Source organism: Microcaecilia unicolor, chromosome 4 (genome assembly GCF_901765095.1).
Source record: "Microcaecilia unicolor chromosome 4, aMicUni1.1, whole genome shotgun sequence".
Taxonomy (NCBI): Eukaryota; Metazoa; Chordata; class Amphibia; order Gymnophiona; family Siphonopidae; genus Microcaecilia; species Microcaecilia unicolor.
The window spans coordinates 9934307-9955039 of record NC_044034.1 but is presented as its reverse complement, the minus strand read 5'-3'; the positions used below and the strand labels follow the sequence as shown (position 1 = coordinate 9955039).

The following is a 20733-nucleotide window of genomic DNA, read 5'->3' as shown; positions in this document are numbered from 1 at the left end:
CAAAGAGACCTGAAAGATTTTGTGATTACTGAACCTTTATTATCAGGGAAAGCGCTGTGGAATAGTAGGAAGGAGATATGATACTGAAGCAGATTGATGAATATATTAGGAGCTTCCTTCATAAGGTAACTGGGACAAGGGTTTAGTATGCATTGTGAGTTTGAACATTTTAAGAGGTAATGTTTTACTCAGGGCCGTGCCTAGGGTCTCTGGTGCCCCCCTGCAGACTATCAGTTGGCCCCCCCCCCCCCTCCGTCTAGCAGAGCAGGAACAGAAGGGAGCAGGCAAGTAAGCAGGACCTCAGGAAAAAATAGCACTGTACTTATCCCTCATTGATAAGTCTCTGACTCTAAAGTTTAGCAATTTCATTAAAGCAAAATGTATTTTCATAACACTTCACAGATTTCCAACTCAAAATAGGAATGCTAATTCAAAATGTGAGCAAAGTCCTCTTAGTTTCCAAAGATTCTTTTTCTAATCTCCTTTGCACCAAAGGATATAATTCAGATCAAACATTTATCTCTGATCAACTATCTCAGATCAAATATTAAGGTTTCCTTGCTTACAGTCACTTACATCTACCTAGCCTTTATATAGCTTATAGGATTTAAACACTCTTAAACTGAAATTCACCCTTTTCTATTCTTCATAAACGTCAAGTAATCCTGAAATATTCAGATCCTTTTTCACTAGAGAAACCTCAAACTTCAATCTCCTCCAACCTCTTTTCATTCATATTTTCTCATTTACCTGCCTGCCTCGTTGAATACTGCTGTGTTGCTATCACTTCCGGTTTGCCATGAAAAGGAGAGCAGGGGCGATCTCAACTTTAGGTAAAAGATTTTGCAAGTGAGTGGAAGGCAGGGACCTCCCTGCGCCCCTCCAAGGCAGGCGCCCCCCTGCCTTGCTTACCCCGCTTACTGCATTGGCACGGCCCTGGTTTTACTGTGTCATGGGTTGGTAGTTCGAAGGAAGACCAGATTCTGTTGGTGGCTATTCCTGTATGTGTGTCTGACTGTTTTTTGTAAATATCTTGATGGTTGATTTTTAATTTGAGGACTCCTCTGATTTTAACTATTTTTTTGTTCAGAAAAAGTAGCCAGTTGCTCTCCTGTTGGTGGAGACTCTGTAGTTGGGGTTATTTCTTTTGTGGAAATTAGGCTTTTGATCAGATTGAAAAGTTTACTGGTATTAAGGAAATTAGTACCGATTATTTTGTTATAGTATTGAGTTTTTGCAATTTTGATCTCATTTTTATTTGTTTTGATGGCAATTTTCCGAGTTAATTTGCTTTCGTTTGGTTTGTCTCTAGCCCATTTTCTTTCCAGTTTTCTACATTTTCTTTTCAAAAGAAGGATCGATTGATTAAACCAAGGTGACATTTTCTGGGTTGGTTTGGATGTAAGTTTGAGGGGAGCTATGCTATTTAAGACATTTTCGCATAGGTCATCCCATTTAATCATGAAGTTGTTGTTGTCTGCTGGAGGAAGAGCAGGATTATTCAAGACGTTAGACCAGAAGGTTGTGGCATTTATATTTCCTCTATTTTTTGAGGAGTTGTAGTACTTTTATTTTTCATTGATTTTGTATTTTCCCTCCAATAAAGGGAGAACTCGAGTTTACTGTGATTGAACCAGGGAGTCTGAGTCCAAGTATGGTTACTTAGATGAAAGTTGTTGTTGTTTGCAAATTTATAGGCTAAAAGGTCAAACCCGAACAGTTCCTGTAAAGCAGTTCCCCAAAAAAGGGTTCAAAATCCCAACAGTTCATGTAAAGCAGTTTCCACAGGGTTCAAAATCACCACCCACTGGGCCAGCACTATCTTCCAGGCACCTCTTCCCCATTGGACCCTCCAGAAAAAAACAGCTTCTCAGCTCCCCTTTGGAGAAAACCACCTTCTTCCTTTTTTCACCAAGCTCCCAACTGCTGCTTTATCTCACCTTTTAGTTTAGCTAGAGCTGAGGTATCCATCGGCTCCTCCTCTTTCCTCTCCCTTTTCTGCCCCTTGCCAGTCCATGGGTTCCTTCCCACACCCCTCTCCCAGCTGCCCCTCCTTTCCTTGATTGGACAGATTCAGGACCTCCTCCCCTAGCCTAGTTCTCTGTGTGAGGGTTGTCCAATTCCCCGCTCTTGTCCTTCTCTCAACCTCCTCTGGGGGCTGATGGGAATGGAAGTCCCTGCTGCGATGGTATGCCTCCCTCCGGAGCTGCTGGGAAACGTAGTTCCGCATTCTAGATTGCGCTCGTCTTGGGGACTGGTGGGAGTTGTAATCTTTCTCCTTTCTCCACTTCTCTGGGGAATAGGATCTGCTCCTTTCTCTAGCCCTGTCTTCCCTCCTTCCCCCCTCATATTCCTTACACTGTTGATGTTGGCGTTACTACCTAGCAATTTTTGCACGTTAAAAATGTTTGAGATAAAACACAGTAAACAATACAAATACATTCAAACAATACAATTAACGATCTGTCAGAATTTTGCAGTCACTGCACCAGTGATTTCACAGTAAGAATACTGAAAGGTAATTTTAAAACAATACAGGAACGTAAGACCTTTGAAATAAGAATGATTGAATATTTTGACACCCAACAAACAGGACTTAATAAGGATCTGGGTTTTCTAACCCATTATAAACCATAAAGCTGTATTCCTCTGTTTATTTCTCTGTTTATCACCTTTCCACACCATCCTGTTAGAATATCAATGAAGTGCTTTGATGTCCCCATGCATACCCCCACCCTCCCACTCTGTCAGACTGTCAAAGTAAAGCTTTGATGTTTCTCTTATATATACTATCTGCTACCACATTTGCTTATTTCCGATCTGATGAAGAAGGGCAACCTTCGAAAGCTAATCAAGAAATTTATTAAGTTATGTCCAATAAAAAAGGTATCATCTTATTTTCTTCTCCATGTTTTATTTTGTTTGATTTCTATTGATAGCAGTCACATTGAGAAATGTTCTTCACAATGCTGAGCTTCTGGTTCTTGAGATGATTCTCAGCCATTATCGCCTTTGCTCTGAAGCTTAGTTCACAGAGAGGGGCATAATCGAAAGGGACACCCAAGTTTTCCTGGGGACGTCCTCACAGGACGGCCCCATGAAGGGGCGGGGAAACCCATATTATTGAAACAAGATGGGCATCCATCTTTCATTTTGATAATACGGTCAGGGACGCCCAAATCTTGAAATTTAGGTCGACCTTAGACTTGGTCGTTTCTGATTTTCAGCGATAATGGAAACCGAGGACGCCCATCTCAGAAACGACCAAATCCAAGCCATTTGGTCGTGAGAGGAGCCAGAATTTGTAGTGCACTGGTCCTCCTGACATGCCAGGACACCAACCGGGCACCCTAGGGGGCACTGCAGTGAACTTCATAAATTGCTCCAAAGTGTATAGCTCCCTTATCTTGTGTGCTGAGCCCCCCAAAACCCACTCCCCACAACTGTACACCATTACCATAGCCCTTATGGGTGAAGAGGGGCACCTAGATGTGGGTACAGTGGGTTTCTGGTGGGTTTTGGAGGGCTCACATTTACCACCACAAGTGTAACAGGTAGGGGGGATGGGCCTGGGTCCACCTGCCTGAAGTGCACTGCACCCACTAAAACTGCTCCAGGGACCTGCATACTGCTGCGATGGACCTGAGTATGACATTTGAGGCTGGCACAAAATATTTTTAAAGTTATTTTTTGGAGGGGATCACGTGGTGCTATGAGCTAAGCAGCAGTCGGTTGCTTGGGCTCCGGAACCCTCACCCGCAATTCGCATAAATTAACGATTGCAGCTGAAATATTTTTTCACAGCGAAATGTGTGAACCCCACATGGATAGATATCTCCGCAGCACACCCGCGACAAAAGCTCCGAAGATCACAAAAAAAGAGAAAATTAAAGTCGCGGTCGGCGAAAACAAAATGGCGGACGGCGTGCACGAGGCTCCGGTGGTGTTCTCGGAGGTTCAGCTGGAACAACTCACCTCCGCAATGACAAGAGCGTGGGAGCCGAAATGGGCAGCGCTCGACAGAAAGCTGGAAGGGATCCAAACCACGCTGGCAGGTCTGCAAACCCGCGTGAGCGACGCGGAAGTGCGAATAGCGGCGATGGAGGATGAGGCGCGTGCATACGGGCCGGATATAACCAGTTTACAGCAGCAGATGGAAACGCATGCCTCCAAGTTGGAAGATCTGGAGAATCGCTCCCGCAGAAACAATATACGTCTGGTGGGACTCCCTGAATCGCTCCCGGAGCGTAATCTGGAGGTATGGCTGGAGACGTGGCTATCGAAAGAACTGGCCCTAACAGACTCTATGGGGCCAGTGGTGGTGGAGCGGGCCCACCGAGTGGGGAGAAAGATGGAGACACAGGGAAGACCTCGAGTGGTGGTAGCCAAGCTGTTAAACTACAGGCATAAACAAGAAATTTTACAGGGCTTTCGCATGAAGAGGGAGACTTTCAAATATAACGGGAGGAACGTCTTAATATTCCAAGATTTCTCAACTGAGGTGCAAGCAAAGCGAAAGCAGTTCCATCCATTGTGCACTGCGTTAATCAACAAAAAAATCCGTTTTGCCCTACAATATCCAGCACAATTAAAGGTGCAGCTACAAGACCAATGGCATACGTTTCCGACAGTGGAGGCCGCACGGAAATTCCTCCGGGACAAAGATATCACGGGAACAGGACAAGAACACGATAACAGGCCTTAATACAGAGGGGGCACAAAGTTTGGACTGTACGTGAGTAGAGAGAAAAGCAATCTACACATATTTGAGCATAGCGGGTGGGGGTCACTAGCCGAATAGCATGATTCAGTTCCATAACTAGGTTGGGCCTAGAATATGGAAAGGGTGGTTGATAAAAGGAAGCATGGGAGGGTGGGTTCGGGTGGGGGGAAGGGTAGATGGAACGGGAGGTTATTAAATATCACCAGATTAAACGTGCAAAGAAGATGGAGATATATGAAATTAGTTGGTACAAGTACACACAAGGGAGATCAGCTGATAACGGGGAGAAGTCAAACAGATGGGAAAGGAGCTCAGGGGTTGGTCGCGGAGGCAGTTTTAGAAACATCATGCCAGCACGGATAATATCGTGGAACGTGGGGGGGATTAGCACCCCCACGAAACGTTATAAGATCTTGCAAGCGCTACGAAGGCACAAAGCGGATATAGCTTGTCTGCAGGAAACGCGGCTGAATGGCCAGGAGCATACTAAATTGAAAAAGACCTGGGTGGGAGAATGTTATGCAGTAGCTGCGCAGGGGCGGAGAGGGGGCCTGGCGGTCTTGATTAGGAAAGGGCTCTCGTGCAAAGTGGATGTGTTAACTCAGGGCGGACAGGGGAGGTATCTTATTTTGAAGATATGGATTCAAGGAGTGGAGTTTATATTGGTAAATGTATATGGCCCTAATGGGTATGTACCCGGTTTTTATGCGGCCCTGGGAAGCGCCTGCTTGCAGTATAAAGAGGCAAAACTGATGGTTGTTGGGGATTTCAATATGGTCTCAGACCCTGAGATGGATACATCGAGCCCCACCTCTCCACATTACCAAGGACAAAGGCGTAAAGATTTCAGTGCCTTCCGGAGAATGTTGGGGTTGGTGGATGCCTGGAGAATCCTACACCCTGGGGATAGAGAATACACTCATAGATCACGGGCGCATGGCACATTAGCCCGTTTAGATTACATACTGTTGGAGTCCACCATGTTCCCCTGGGTGCAGGCCGCAGAGGTGGGTCCCGAGGAAGTCTCGGACCATGCGCTGGTGTGGCTGGATATTGCTGTTCCGGCGGATAGGGAAGGGGGTAAGGGATGGCGGTTCCCGGCATATTTGCAAGGAGATGTGCGATTTCAGACATATCTGCGAGAGAAATGGGACACATATATTACTTATAATGGGGTTCATGCAGAAACGCAACCGGTGCTGTTCTGGAATGCTTCCAAGGCAGTGATACGGGGAGATATTATCGCATACTGTAGTGCACGGCGCAAGCGACAACAAGCTAGTATTTTACATTTAGAGAGACAATTTCAGAGGGCTAGACGTACACACATGCGCAAGCTCACTCCTGAGTCATTAGAAAGATTAAGGGCGGTTCAGGTGGCGCTGAACACCCTTCTGCATGAACGGGAGACACGATCTGCTATATACTACAAATATAAGTTAAGTAGATTTGGGAATAAAGCAGGTCCCTTGTTAGTAAGAGTGATTAAGACCTGGGGGGGATCTAGGGCCATTGTAGCGGTAAAAAATCAGGCGGGGTCATTGGTTAATTCTAGGGAAGAGATTGCACAGATATTTGACGAGCACTATGCCAAGCTATATGCAGCCGGGCCAACAAGCGAAGTACAAATAATAGAGCAATATTTGAGGAAAGCTGGCCTAGATAGGTTGACCGAAGAAGAGCAAGAGGGATTGAATGCCCCTTTGACCTTAGAGGAATTGAAAAGAACAATTAAGGGGTTAAAGCTCAGATCGGCCCCGGGCCCGGATGGTTACACGGGGGAATACTATAAAATGCTGGCTCCAGAAGCGTTGGTTTCCTTGTTGGAATATTACGAGGGTGTAATAGATGCGGGCCAGTTACCTCCATATGCAAATCAGGCTTTGATTACACTAATTCCCAAGCCGGGTAGGTCACCAGATAGAGCAGATGCATACAGGCCAATATCACTTCTTAACGTAGATATTAAAATCTTAGCCAAAGTGATGGCCGAAAGACTGGCTGACTGCCTACCTCGCTTAATAGGTAGTGAACAAGTAGGATTTGTGAGAGGTCGACAGTCTACCCAAAATGTTCGCAGATTACTTTTGGCAATGGCAGTGTGCATAGAGAAAGCTGAGCCGGCTTGGATACTCAGCCTAGACGCGGAAAAAGCGTTTGATCGGGTGCAATGGGGTTACCTGTTTCAGGCGCTTGAACATATGGGTATTACTAGTAAGTTTCTAGAAATAATTAAGGTTCTTTACTGTCACCCCACGGCGCGAGTACTGGTGAATGGCCTGAAGGGTAGTGAATTTGAAATAGAGTGGGGCACTAGGCAAGGTTGCCCCCTCTCTCCCCTGCTGTTCATCCTGGCATTGGAGCCTCTACTGCGCACGCTGAAAGCAGAACAAGCAGTTGAAGGGGTCCAGGTAGGGGAGCAGTCAATAAAAGTGCTGGCATATGCGGACGATTTGCTGCTAACGTTGACCAACCCACAAAGATCTACAGAGGTCCTATTAGAACATATTAGGCAGTATGGTCATATATCAGGATTTAAGTTAAATTTATCAAAATCAGTGGTACTGCGGATAGGGCATGCGGGGGAGGGGGAGCAAGGGGAGGACAGATGCCTTTCCAGATAGCTCAAGGTAAATTTAAATATTTGGGAGTCCTGGTTTCCGCAGAGAGGAGGGAACTCTATGATCTTAATATACAAAGACTGCTAACGGATACAAGAAATAGCCTACAAGCACGGACAGCATTGCCTCTCTCTTTGTTGGGCCGAATAGCCTTATACAACATGATCATTGCCCCGAGGTGGTTATATGTCCTACAAACAATGCCGTTATACCTGAACAAGAAAGACGAGAAAGAACTGGACAGAATGATTCAGCATTACTTATGGCGGGGCAAAAGAGCTCGATTGCCGATGAGGGTACTATGCGTACCAGCGGAATATGGAGGATTAGGACTGCTGAGTGTGCGGTACTTTAATGTGGCCTGTGGAATGAGACATATAAATGATTGGTTCCGAGGACTAAGCGACTTTTCAGATACTTCTGTGGAACTGAGTTTTACTTTGGGGACCCACTTCAGCAATTATCTGCACTCGACTGGGGCACCCATCCCGCAGGTCCTACAGCAAGCCCTGATTATGAGAACAGCAGCAGCAACCTGGAAATGGGTTAGTAGGATGCATCATTTTTCAACAAAGGTCTCGCCAATATTACCCATTTGTGACAACTCGGCCTTTGTACCAGGCAGTATGTACGGGACATTTAGGAAATGGAAAAAGCGGGGATTGGAGTACCTGCTACAGGTGCTAACCCGGGAAGGGCACATGAAATCGTTTGAGGCCCTGAAAACAGAATACGGCCTTCTTGAGGGAGAGCGATTTCATTATGAGCAGTTAAAACATTATGTGGCATCTCTGCCCTGGGAGCACCTAGCGGAGGATGTTCAGGAGGAACTTGCGTTGGCTTTCTCCCTAGAGGCCCAACAGAGAGTGCCACTCTCCCATCACCACAGGCACATAAAGGATACTATGCCAGAACCGGATTATAAAACTCTATCCCAGCAGTGGACAACAGACCTGGGGACAGACGTTACACCAGCGTTGGTGCGGTCTCACGTGCTATCAATCAGAAGGGTGACGTACCAGTCTACACACTGGGAATTACAGTACAAGTTTGTTTTTCGGCTGCATATTCCCCCTAGAAGAGCGTTTTATATGGGTCTGTCGTCCTGGGGGGAGTGCCCGAAGTGTGGAACAGAGGGCGCCAACTTGGGACACATGTTTTGGACATGCAAAAGCATAGAGGGACTCTGGAAGGCCATTATAAACTATGTTAACAAAATCTGGCACCAGTGTTGGAGCTATGATCCGGCGCTACTGTTTGGCCAACCCCAGCTGCGGCAGCCCTTGGCGAGGGGCTTTACAGCATTTGTAGCAAGAACCGTGATAGCTGGCAAACAGATTATCCTAACGGAGTGGTTGGCTACTAAAGCGCCCTCCCTCCAACAGTGGCGGTTGAAAATGCTGTTAATGATGCGGATAGAGAGGGTGGAGATTGTTGACTTTGAATCACAGGCAGGGGAAAAATTTCAGCAATTGTGGGCACCTCTTTGGAATACGTTAACTCCATCAGCACGAAGTCATTTATTGAATGTATGAATAATGTGATATTAGTACAAGGGGGGGGGGGGGGGGAAGGGGGGGGTGGAGTAGGGGGGGGAGAGAAGAAATGTAAAAACTCCATTTCTGTAACAAAAGTAGTTTTGCTACTGTGTATTTTGTTTGAATAAACATGATTTAAACATAAAGTTATTTTTTGAGGGTGGGAGGGGGTTCGTGACCACTGGGGGAGTAAGGGGAGGTCATCCCTGATTCCCTCTGGTGGTCATCTGGTCAGTTGGGGCAGCTTTTGAGGCTTGGTCGTAAGAAAAAAGGGACCAAGTAAAGTCGGCCAGAACCGGTGGCTGCTGTGGACCGTCACCCGTTCCAGATTTCAGCGTAGTCTGGTCCGGATCTTCCAAGCTGCCAGGTTTGCTTGTGCTGTTTGAGCCTGCACAGCACCCGTAGCTGCCTGGTGATTGCAGCAGCTGAGTTCCAACTGCTTCTGGGCTTATCAGCCATCTTGGAACATTTCTGCTTGGCCTTTGCATTGCGTCTAAGGTCCCTGGTTTTGTTGGTGCTGTGCTGCACTTCTGCCTAGTCTGATTCCCTGATTCTGGCTTTGACTCTGCTTGTCTACTGGACTATTCTTCTGCCTGCTGCCTGCCTAGACCCGGATTGTTATTGGACTTTTCTTCTGCCTGCTGCCTGCCTAGACCCGGATTGTTACTGGACTATTCTTGCTGCCCACCTAAGAGACCTTGCCTGGATTTGCCGGTACGTTTGTTCTGCCTTGCTTCTGGTGTGGGGTGGTTTTGCCTGCCGCTGCTGCCCCTCAGCAGTGGCCCAAGGGCTCACAAACCCAGTTTCCAGCTTTGAAAATGTGACAGAATGCAAAGGCCATGAGCTTGGCAAGATCACACGACCTGCTGGGCTTCCAACCTAGAACTTCTGCTCCTGTTTCCCTTGTGGAGTTCGGTTCTGGCATTATGGTTGTTTTTGACCTCTTTGTGACACTGGAGGAATATCGTAGAGAACTTTTGTCTGATCCTCGGGTGAGGAAGCTACATGAAGCTTCAGCGGAGAGGAAGCGTGTCCGGCAGCTTGGGCGCGTGGTGAACCCAGTTTCTGCCATTGATCCTAGAACCCCACTCTGGGAATACCGTCGCCTACTTGTCTCCGACCCAGCCCTGCGGGATACTCTGGAAGCTGCCATTGAGAGACAGCGTGTTGCAAAGCCCGAGGTCCAAGCGTACCATCAGTCCATCCGGAGGGACGCTCTCAGCCGAATTGTTCCAGAGTCCAAGCTGAGCTCCAGCTCCAGTCAAGTCGCTGAGTCCATGTTAAGTTCCAGTTCCAGCCAAGCTCTGAGTCCTGTCCGAGTGACGCTTTTTTTTTTGTTACATTTGTACCCCGCGCTTTCCCACTCATGGCAGGCTCAATGCGGCTTACATGGGGCAATGGAGGGTTAAGTGACTTGCCCAGAGTCACAAGGAGCTGCCTGTGCCAGGAATCGAACTCAGTTCCTCAGTTCCCCAGGACCAAAGTCCAGCACCCTAACCACTAGGCTACTCCTCCACTTCTAACCGAGGCTCCAATTCCAGTTCAAGTAACGCTTCCAGCTAAGCCTCCGAGTCCTGTCCGAGGGAAGCTTTCGATTGAGCCTCTGATTCCTGCTCGAGTGGCACGTCTGGCCGAGCCTCCAGTCCTCATTCAAGTGGCACGGCCAGTGAAACCCCTGAGGCCAGCTTGGGGGGATGCTTCTGATGGAGCATCTGAGCCTATTCAAGTGGCGCTCCAGGTCGAGCCTCCGGTCCTAGTCCAAGGGACCCATCCAATCAAACCTCTGAGTCCAGTTCGAGGGGTACTTCTAACTGAACCTCCGATTCCTGCCCGAGGGGTACTTCAATCCAAGCGCCACTTCCAGTCCAGGTGGCGCTTCCAGTCAAGTCCCAGAGTCCTGTTCAAGTGGCGCTTCTGGCCGAGCCTCCGGTCCCAGTTAAAGTGGCACGTCCAGTTAAGCCCCTGAGTCCAGTCCAAGGGACGCTTCTGACCGAGCCTCTGATGCCAGTTCGAGTGGCCCTGCTAGCCAAGCCGCTGCCAAGTTCCAGTTCCAGCCAAGATGATGCTGAGTCTGTTCCGAGTTTGAGTTTCAGCCCAGATGAGCCTGAGTCTGCTCTGAGATCCTGCCAAGCGCCGGAGTCTGCTCTGAGTTCCGGTCAAGCTTCTGAGCCAGCCAGGAGTTCCAGCCCAGATGCTGAATCCAAACTGAGTTGCCACTCCAGCCGAGATGCAGAGCCCAAGCCGAGTTCCAGCTCCAGCCGAGATGCGGAGTCCGAGCCATGTTCCAGCCAAGAGGCGAAGTCCAGTCCTGATGCCTGTCCGGGTTCCAGCCTTGAGCCTTGTTCAAGCTCCAGCCAAGCTACCCCTGGTCATGTTTTGCGACTCCTCCGTAGATTTCACCATTGCTACCCGTGGAGACCTGAATTCCCCGTGGAAGTCGGGGGGGCCTTGAGGGGGAGATACTGTCACGTCTGTGCTCACCTCGCCCTCTGGTGGCCAGAACCGGTGGCTGCTGTGGACCGTCACCCGTTCCAGATTTCAGCGCTATAGGAGAAGAAACCCCACCAGCCAAACAGGCAAATGTTATGCAATCTTATCAATATACTAACAAGTGATGTACCCCCAACTCCCCCCGCCCCGCACCCAACCTCCCACCTTCTTTTACCTTCACACCCAAAAATATGAATTATTAAAATTTAAATGATTGTTTACAAAATTGTACAGCACTATGATATCATTAACAGTAAGCTGGTACCCTTGGGGGAGGGGGTTCCAAATAATGGTAGTTTTACAGTGCAGGACGGGAGGTGGGGAGAAAGAGTGAAATAATGATGAGTTCTGCAAGGAAAGGAGGAAGAGAAAGATATAGTGAACCTACGAGATGTGAGGTCGGGGGGAGGAGAGAGAGGGACCTTTGCTGAATTCCTGGGGAGGAAGGCATGAGGAAGAGGCAAAAGAAGGTGAACATGGGATAGAGGGATAGAGACACAGAGGGATGATGTGGGCAGGTGGAGGAGGGGGATAGGGATACAAAGGGATGATGACACGATTGGGATGGGGACACAGAAGGGTGATACTGGGTAGGGCAAGAATACAGACATAGAGAAGAGGAATATTTAACATGGTGGGGGGATAGGAGCAGGGACACGGGGGAAATAGTAGACAGGGCGATAGCAACACGGAGGGAAGATGGATGGAGACAAGGAGAGAGAAGAAATGGCAAATGGACCAAGAGACCTTGACAAGAGAGTTCAGAGGAAAGCAGAAACCAGAGACTGGGATCAACATGATGAGGATAATGAAATGACCAGACAACAAAGGTAGAAAAAAGAATTTTATTTTCTATTTATTGTTTATATTTAATCTTGGGTTGTTGATTCTTTCCTATCATCAATGGAATTCTTTTCAATGCTTTAGTTTTTATGTTATGTAGTTTTCAATGTAAACCACCCTGACCTGCTTGTCCAGCAAGGGCGGTATAATAAGTTTGAAGAAACATGCACATTCCAAAAACTGACATATGTTTATCTGGCAAAACTAGTTTTAGACATGGCTGTGGCCCACAAGAAAAATCTGCCTCATTGGCCTTCAATCTCCAGCACTGCGGTGGTAAATCTCCAACATTGGGATGCGGGGACTGGACAGGCCAATATGGTCTTTATCTGCCTTCATTTTTCTATGTAACATCTTACCTTATGCCCCGCCTCTGCCCTGCCCCTAAAGATAACTGGAGTGACAGTGGCAGTGCAGGCTTTAGCCCTCATTTACAGTCCCTATCTTAATTTCCCAAGGAGCCAGTTCCAGAAAGCCACAATACTGAAGGCCGGACAGATTTTGGGTAGGCCTAGGCAAGAAGTGGGTGGGCACCAAGTATTCTCCCCCCCCCCCCCCCCCCCCCCCCCCCAGCAAAAATAAATCTCAGCTGTCAGGAAAACGCTTCTTTCCACCTTGGCAGTCTGCAGCACGCATGTGCTGAAAACTAAGCGTGTGCAAGTGCTGGTATCATGGAGAGTAGCATTTTCATTTCCATCAGGTGGAAGTCTTCAGCTGGTGGAGCTTGGGATCCCCACCAGCTACCGCTAAATGTGTGCTACTGTCTGAGCCCTAATTAGGTGGGCCCTGGCCCATCCAGGCCCACCTGTGGCTACGCCTCTGGCATTAACTGGTTGGCAACCCTACGGATATTATGTTTTCTCTGATAGAGGGTTAACAGTCTCGCTACATTTTTAACACATCACTTGCTTTTTTAACAGTGTTTTTGGTATTATAATCCCTCCGAAGGGACTTTAATGCTTTACCTGAGTCAACTGGTGCCTTTGTTCACACTGAAAGGGGTAGGGATTAAATGGGTCTCAGGGTAATTGTCCTTCCTCTGCCCCACTTTTGCAAAAGCTGCCCCCAGGCTCCAGGTTACACACAGGAAACGTCATGGGAAGAGGTTGCTGTTCTCCCTGCAGCTCCCAGACCCCTGGGTCTCGGTAGCTGGGAAAAAAGGGAGGAACAAGGAAACAGGAAGGAGGGCAGACCAGTGGCGTAGCTAGGGTAGTTGACACCCGGGGCCGGTCATTTTTTAACACCCCCCCCCCCAAATCCAGTACTAGGCATACCGAGAATACAAAACACTCAGGACCTATACAGCAATTCTTGCATACAATAAGCAGTCATTTCTACAAGTCACACAAGGAAAAGGAAAGCATCTTAAACACTACAGTGAGCACTAGAACATCAATTCACCTATTGTAAAACGAAAACAGACAGATTAGTACAGATCGCCGATCCTGCACAGTAAATGCCAACCGAAAGACATGTCTTTTTCACAAACACACCCTAATCCACTATAGAATAAGTAATCATAAACTTTCTATTTAGACAAAAACTGAACCCCCGATGCCAGACTCTGCAGACAATGCAACACCACAGAAACAGAAACTGTCCCCTAGTACTGTACAAAATATCAAGACAGCAGATGTAAATTTGAAAAAACTAACAAATACCAATCACCACTTTACAAATTAACAAATAGAAATAAAACAAATACAGAAAATAAAATACCATTTTATTGGAGTAATACATTTAGCTTTCAGAGGCCAAAACCTCCTTCCTCAGGTCAATACAGTATAGTGCTGTTATAGTATCCTATCCTGACCTGAGGAAGGGGGTTTTGTTCTCTGAAAGTTAAGTCAAAATGTATTAAAAATTAGTCCAATAAAATGATTACCTTATTTATATGTTCTATTTATAAACATATACCCTAAAGCAAAAAAATAAAAAATATATATTTTATTTACAGTTTGTTGTCTCTGGTTTCTGCTTTCCTCATCTTCTTTTCACTGTCTTCCTTCCATCCAGCATCTGTCTTTGCTCTTTCTCTGAAATCCAGTGTCTGCTCTCTCTAATGTCCCTTCCATCCACCATCTGCCCTCTTTCTCTCTCCCCCTTCCACCCACCATCTGCCCTTTCTCTCTGCCCCTTCGATCCGTCTGCCCTCCCTCTCCCATCCATCCAGGGTCTGCCCTCCCTCATGCTCCCCCCTTCCATCCAGGGTCTGTCCCCTCTCTCTGCCCCCTCTTTCCACCTGCAGCTAGTTCCAGTTCCAGCCCACATCTCCCACCTGCCCCCCTTTTCAGCCCCACTATCCCACCAGTCCCCAGCCCTTTTCTCCCATCAGTCCTGGGCTTCAGCCCCCCGGCCACTTCTCCCTGTCCCCTTTTCAGCCCCTAGTTTCAACCCCAGCCCTTTTCTCTCACCAGTCCCGAGCTTCAGCCCCAGCCAGTTCTCCCTGTCCCCTTTAAAGCCCCCAGTCCCAACAGTTTCAGCCCCTGCCCCTTTTCAGCCCCCAGTTCCAGTTTCAGACCCCTTCTCCCATGAGCACTTCCCTCCCCAGTCCCCTTATTCCCTCTGAGCACCCCCACCCCTCCCCAATCCCCTTCTCCCCTCTGAGCACCCCTCCTCTGAACTCCCCCATCCCTCCCCAATCCCTTCTCACCTCTGAGTACCCTTCTGAGCTTCCCCACCCTCCCCAATCCCCATTCTCCCCTCTGAGCACCCCACCCTCCCCAATCCCCTTCTCACCTCTGAGTACCCCCACCCTCTCCAATCCTCTTCTCCCCTCTGAGCACCCCTCCTCTGAACTCCCCCACCCCCTCTCCAATCCCCTTCTCCCCTCTGAGCACCCCTCCTCTGAACTCCCCCATCCCTTCCCAATCCCCTTCTCACCTCTGAGTACCCTTCTGAGCTCCCCCACCTTCCCCAATCCCCTCTGAGCACCCCCACCCCTCTCCAATCCCCTTCTCCCCTCGGAGCTCCCCCCCCTGACCCAGTCCTGTCCCCCCTCCATTGAAAGCCACAGAGCCCTCTTCTCCTGCCACCGCCTGCCTTTTTCTTTTTTTTTCAAATCCGTGCAGCCACGCAGGCAGCACTTCGCGTCTTCCCTGTGTGTGCTGTGAAAGAAGTAAATCGCCAGCGCTGGCATCGGGCCTTCCCTCGATGTCCCGCCCTCGAGGAAATAGGAAGTTACCTCACAAGAGGGCAGGACATCGAGGGAAGGCCCGACGCCAGCGCTAGCGATTTACTTCTTTCACAGCACACGCAGGGCAGACGCGATGCGCTGCCTGCGTGGCTGCACGGATTTTAAAAAAAGAAAAAAGAAAAAGGCAGGCAGTGGCAGGAGAAGAGACGCAACGGAGCACCCCCCACCCATGGACACCCGGGGCGGACCGCCCCCACCGCCCCGCCACTGGGGCAGACAGCCCTGGTGTCTTCAAATTACACAAAGTCCCTGACAAAGTTCCTGTTCCACACAGACACTCCTTATTTTCAAACTGAATTCAAGTTATAATGTTATCAATAGAAATCAAACAAAATAAAACATGGAAAAGAAAATAAGATGATACCTTTTTTATCGGACATAACTTAATACATTTCTTGATTAGCTTTCGAAGGTTGCCCTTCTTCCTCAGATCGGAAATAAGCAAATGTGCTAGCTGACAGTGTATATAAGTGAAAACATTCAAGCATTACTATGACAGTCTGACAGGGTGGGAGGATGGGGGTGGGTCGGAGGTATGCATGGGGACATCAAAGCATATCATTGATATTCTAACAGGATGGGTGTGGATAGGTGAGGAGAGGGTGATCAACAGAGAAATACAGCTTTATGGTTTATAATGGGCTAGGAACCCCAGGTCCTTGTTAAGTCAGACTGTCATAGTAATGCCTGAATGTTTTCACTTATAAACACTGTCAGCTAGCACATTTGCTTATTTCCGATCTGACGAAGAAGGGCAACCTTCGAAAACTAATCAAGAAATGTATTAAGTTATGTCCAATAAAAAAGGTATCATCTTATTTTCTTTTCCATGTTTTATTTTGTTTGATTTCTATTGATAACCTCATAGATTTTTGGATGCTGATCATAGAAATGGCATCAAAGGTTTGCAGCTCTTAAGTGATTGAACAGAGCTTTGAGAAGAGTATCCTAATGTATAATGTGTTCTCATAAACTGTGAAATCTAACTAGAAATATTCTCTGTTTCATTTCCCTTTAGGATGTGAAGGAAGCTCTGAAGAGGTATAAGTTAGTTTTCTGTCCTTTTCTATGTGGCTGGATGGGTTTGAATGAGAAAGAAAGGAATTAATTGATTGGTGAGAAGGAGAGAGAATTGAGATTGAGAATGGGAGAGAGGGAGGTGGGATTGCCAGAACTTCTCTCCCACCAAGGTTTTCTTCGAAGTGTGCATGTGGGAGTGTGTGTCCCTGCCCTCTGCCCTCTCTCCCTCCCCCTCCCCCCTTGGAGTCCAGTCTACTACTACTAACTAGCATTTCTAAAGCGCTACTAGGGTTACGCAGCGCTGTACAATTTAGACATAGAAGGACGGTCCCTGCTCAAAGAGCTTACAATCTAAAAGACAAGAGAACAATCTAAAGACAAGTGAACAGTCTAGAGGACGAGTGAACAGTTAATCTGATAGAGTGGATAGATAGGGGCATTCTGTCTATCTAGAGCGGTTAGGTGCTGAAGGCAGCATAGAAGAGGTGAGTTTTAAGCAGAGATTTGAAGATGGGTAGGGAGGGGGCATGGCGTATGGGTAAAGGAAGATTGTTCCAGGCATAGGGTGAAGCAAGGCAGAATGAGCGGAGCCTGGAGTTGGCAGTGGTGGAGAAGGGTACTGAGAGAAGGGCTTTGTCCTGTGAGCGGAGGTTACGGGCGGGAACATAGGGGGAGATGAGGGTGGAGAGGTAGTGAGGAGCCGCAGACTGAGTGCACTTGTAGGTAAGGAGGAGGAGCTTGAATTGTATGCGATATCTGATTGGAAGCCAATGAAGTGACTTGAGGAGAGGGGTGATATGAGTATATCGGTTTTGGCGGAATATAAGACGTGCAGCAGCGTACTGAACTGATTGAAGGGGGAATAGATGGCTGAGTGGGAGGCCGGTGAGGAGTAAGTTGCAGTAATCAAGGCGAGAGGTAATGAGAGCGTGGACGAGAGTTCTGGTGGTGTGCTCAGAGAGGAAAGGGCGAATTTTGCTGATGTTGAAGAGGAAGAAGCGACAGGTCTTGGCAGTCTGTTGGATATGCGCAGAGAAGGAGAGGGAGGAGTCAAAGATGACTCCGAGGTTGCGGGCAGATGCAGTGTTAAGTTTCCTGCTGTTCTGTGTTACAGAGAGAGTGAGGGCATCTCTCTCCCCTCCCCCTCTGAGTCCTTCACTGTTACAGAGAGAGGGATTTTGTGCTGTGCTGTGCTGTTTTCCTTCACTCATGGGGAAACCGGATATCTCTGGCGCTTCACACTTCCGGCTGGAGGCTTCATAGAACGTTGGTCTAGATAATGGGCTAGGAACCCCAGATCCTTGTTAAGTCCTTTCTGTTGGGTGTTAAAATATTCAATCATTCTGACTTCAAAGGTCTTACGTTCTTGTATGGTTTTAAAGTTATAATGTGAAATGGAAACTGAATTCCTGCCCCACTTTTGCAAAAGTTGCCCCCAGGCTCCAGGTTACACACAAGAAACGTCATGGGAAGAGGTTGCTGTTCTCCCTGCAGCTCCCAGACCCCTGGGTCTCTGTAGCTGGGAAAAAAAGGGAGGAACTAGGAGACAGGAAGGAGGGCAGACAGCCCTGGTGTCTTCAAATTACACAAAGTCCCTAACAAAGATCCTGTTCCACACAGACACTCCTTTATTTTGAAGATGTGAAACAGGAACTGAATCTCACTCTCATTTCCTGTAAGAAGCATGGCTGCTGCAAACCCTGCTGAGAGTCTGCGAGATGAAGCTTCTTGTTCTATCTGTCTGGATTATTTCACAGATCCAGTAACTACGGATTGTGGACACAACTTCTGCTGCTCCTGTATCACTCAGAGCTGGGAGGGGAGGGACACAGACTTCCCCTGTCCCCAGTGCAGGGCAATGTCTCCGCAGAGAAATCTCAGACCTAACAGGCAGCTGGCAAATATGATAGAAATGGTGAAAAAGCTCAGTCAGACTTCAGTGAGACCCAAAGAAGAGAATTTGTGTGAGGAACATGAAGAGAAACTGAAGCTGTTTTGTGAAGAGGATCAGAGAGCAATCTGTGTGGTGTGTGACAGATCCAGGGATCACAGATCTCACACCGTGATCCCCATAGAGGAGGCTGTGCAGGAATACAAGGTCTGTATCAGTATCTTTAATATCACAGTGTGTCCTGGGGTCACAAATCTCATACCATGAACTCTATAGAGAAAGCAGAGAGATGAAGGTGTGTGTATTTAATGATATTACTGAAAATGTACCTTTTCATTCCCATAAAACTAAACGGAGTTGAATTAGCAGCGTTTTGAAGCATATGAGTAGTAAGATCAATCATCAAAACTTGAACCCTGGCTGCTGTCTATTCAGGCATCTTCCATATACATTCAGGGGTCAATATTCAGCCTGTGAGTTGTGGCTCCCAGAAGGAATACAGGTATTGCCAATACTCCATGCTGTACCCAAGAACCTAAACAGATGATAATAATAATTAATAATCTTATTGAATTACCCCCTCGTAATGCTGTTTCATCTTGTCTTACATTTCCCTATCTGTAAGAATGTGATATATAAAACAATTCACTCTGCTAATTTCTCCTATCAAAGCACCAAAATTCTCTTCCTAAATCAATCAAGTTTACAGCTGATTACCTAACTTTTACAAGTCTTCTAAAAACACATTTCTTCAGTTTGGCCTTTCTGAATACAAAGAATTTTACCCACACCCTTTTCTTAATCTTGTTTCTCATCTAGTCCTGCCTAATTATTCTCTCACTTATCCAGCCTTAATTATTTCTTTACCCTTGAGATAGTCTAAATCCCTGGTTAGGACACCTTGTTCATGGTTCAGTTTACCTGGTTAGATATGGGGTACTGGAACTGAATATCACTGGTACCCACATATCTCTCAGTTCCACCCTGACTGCCCCCGAATCACCCCTCCCTCCACTGTCTGGACAGAACTTTTGCCAATATTCAGTGGCACTGTTGGGTTAAGTGCTGTTTAATATTGGTTCATGGCCAGTTCAGCACGATTTAAGCAGGCAGGAGCCTATCCTGGTTATATCACTTTGAATATTGACCCATCAGAATTCTGTTATTTCAAAGAAACGATCTAAATTGGAAGGGACATCTCACATTTACAGTCAAGTCTGAAATTGTGGCTATAAAAATAATCACATGCTAATCAATGATGTTTAATGTTCACAGGAAAAACTTAAAATGCACCTGGAGCCTCTGAAAAAGGACCTGGAAGATCTTCTGAAGTTTACATCTACTGAAGAGAAGAAATTTGAAGAGCTGAGGGTGGGTGTCTGTGTCTCCTTCTGAGCCAGTTTCTGTAGGGTTTTTGTTCCTTTCAGTACTTCAATCCCATAAATCACCTGAATAAGAGAATAATAGACTTCAGTCTGCTTCGTTACTTATAGTATGGAAACTATTGGTTCCTTATTGGCTGAGAACAGGCAGATTCTGAATCCGTATGTGGAACAAAGGAAAATTGTGACATTGTATTTCTTGCAGAGAGGTAGTGTGATGTGGGTTGCAAAATGGGAAAGGAGAACTGGGCTCAGGCTTGAGGCAGTCCAGCAGTGTTTGTCTCCACCACCCTCTTTGTGAAAAAGTACTTCTTAACGTTACTCCTAAGTCAACTTTCTTGTAACCTCAATTCATGTCGTCTAGGTCTACCACTTCTCCGTCTCTGGAAAAGATTTGTTTGCATATTAATACCTGTCAATTATTTAAATGTCTATATAATATCTCCTCTATCTCTCCTTTTCTCTAAGGTAAACTTATTCTGTTCATCAGAACTAGAGTACATGAACTGAGGTTACAGGATGTTCGACTTAGGAGTAACATCAGGAAGTACTTTTTCATTCACAGTGAGGGTAGCGGAGACAAAAAATGGTAATAATCTAAAAAGAGGTGAGTTAAGATCTCAACGATATCAAATCAGTTATAAACACTCAAAATGTAAATAGTCTTTCAACACTGAGTCATAATGAAGTATTTTTCAGTGTCTGTTTCAACACTCTTCCCTGACGGAGTCTATCAAAACACTGGCCACTGTCGGAAGTTCGTTTGATGCATCTGCACCGCTAAGATAAGTGTTGAAACACAGACACACATGATATAGATAAAAATTCCCTTTTTAGTATATGGCAAGTATTCTGAGGCTTATTACTTCCTTTTTATCTTGGAGTTATTACATTTTGAGAGGGTATAATTGATTGGAGACAAAAATGGTGACCAGAATTCAAACATTTCAATGAGTGGGGGCAGCTGAGACCTGTCAGCTATTCTCTGGAAATACATTCAGATCTCTGTGAAGGCAGGAAAATGCCTGT

The 20733-nt window shown here is 46.8% G+C and overlaps 1 protein-coding gene across 1 annotated transcript; it reads left to right on the top strand.

Moving 5' to 3' along the window:
- Positions 1-18090: 18090 nt before the first annotated feature.
- On the top strand, positions 18091-20252 carry LOC115468307 (E3 ubiquitin-protein ligase TRIM41-like). Its single transcript, XM_030199947.1, has 3 exons — positions 18091-18529; positions 19598-19693; positions 20173-20252. Exons 1-3 carry the CDS (start codon positions 18116-18118, stop codon positions 20212-20214), a joined length of 552 nt encoding a protein of 183 aa, XP_030055807.1. The 5' UTR covers positions 18091-18115; the 3' UTR covers positions 20215-20252.
- Positions 20253-20733: the final 481 nt, after the last annotated feature.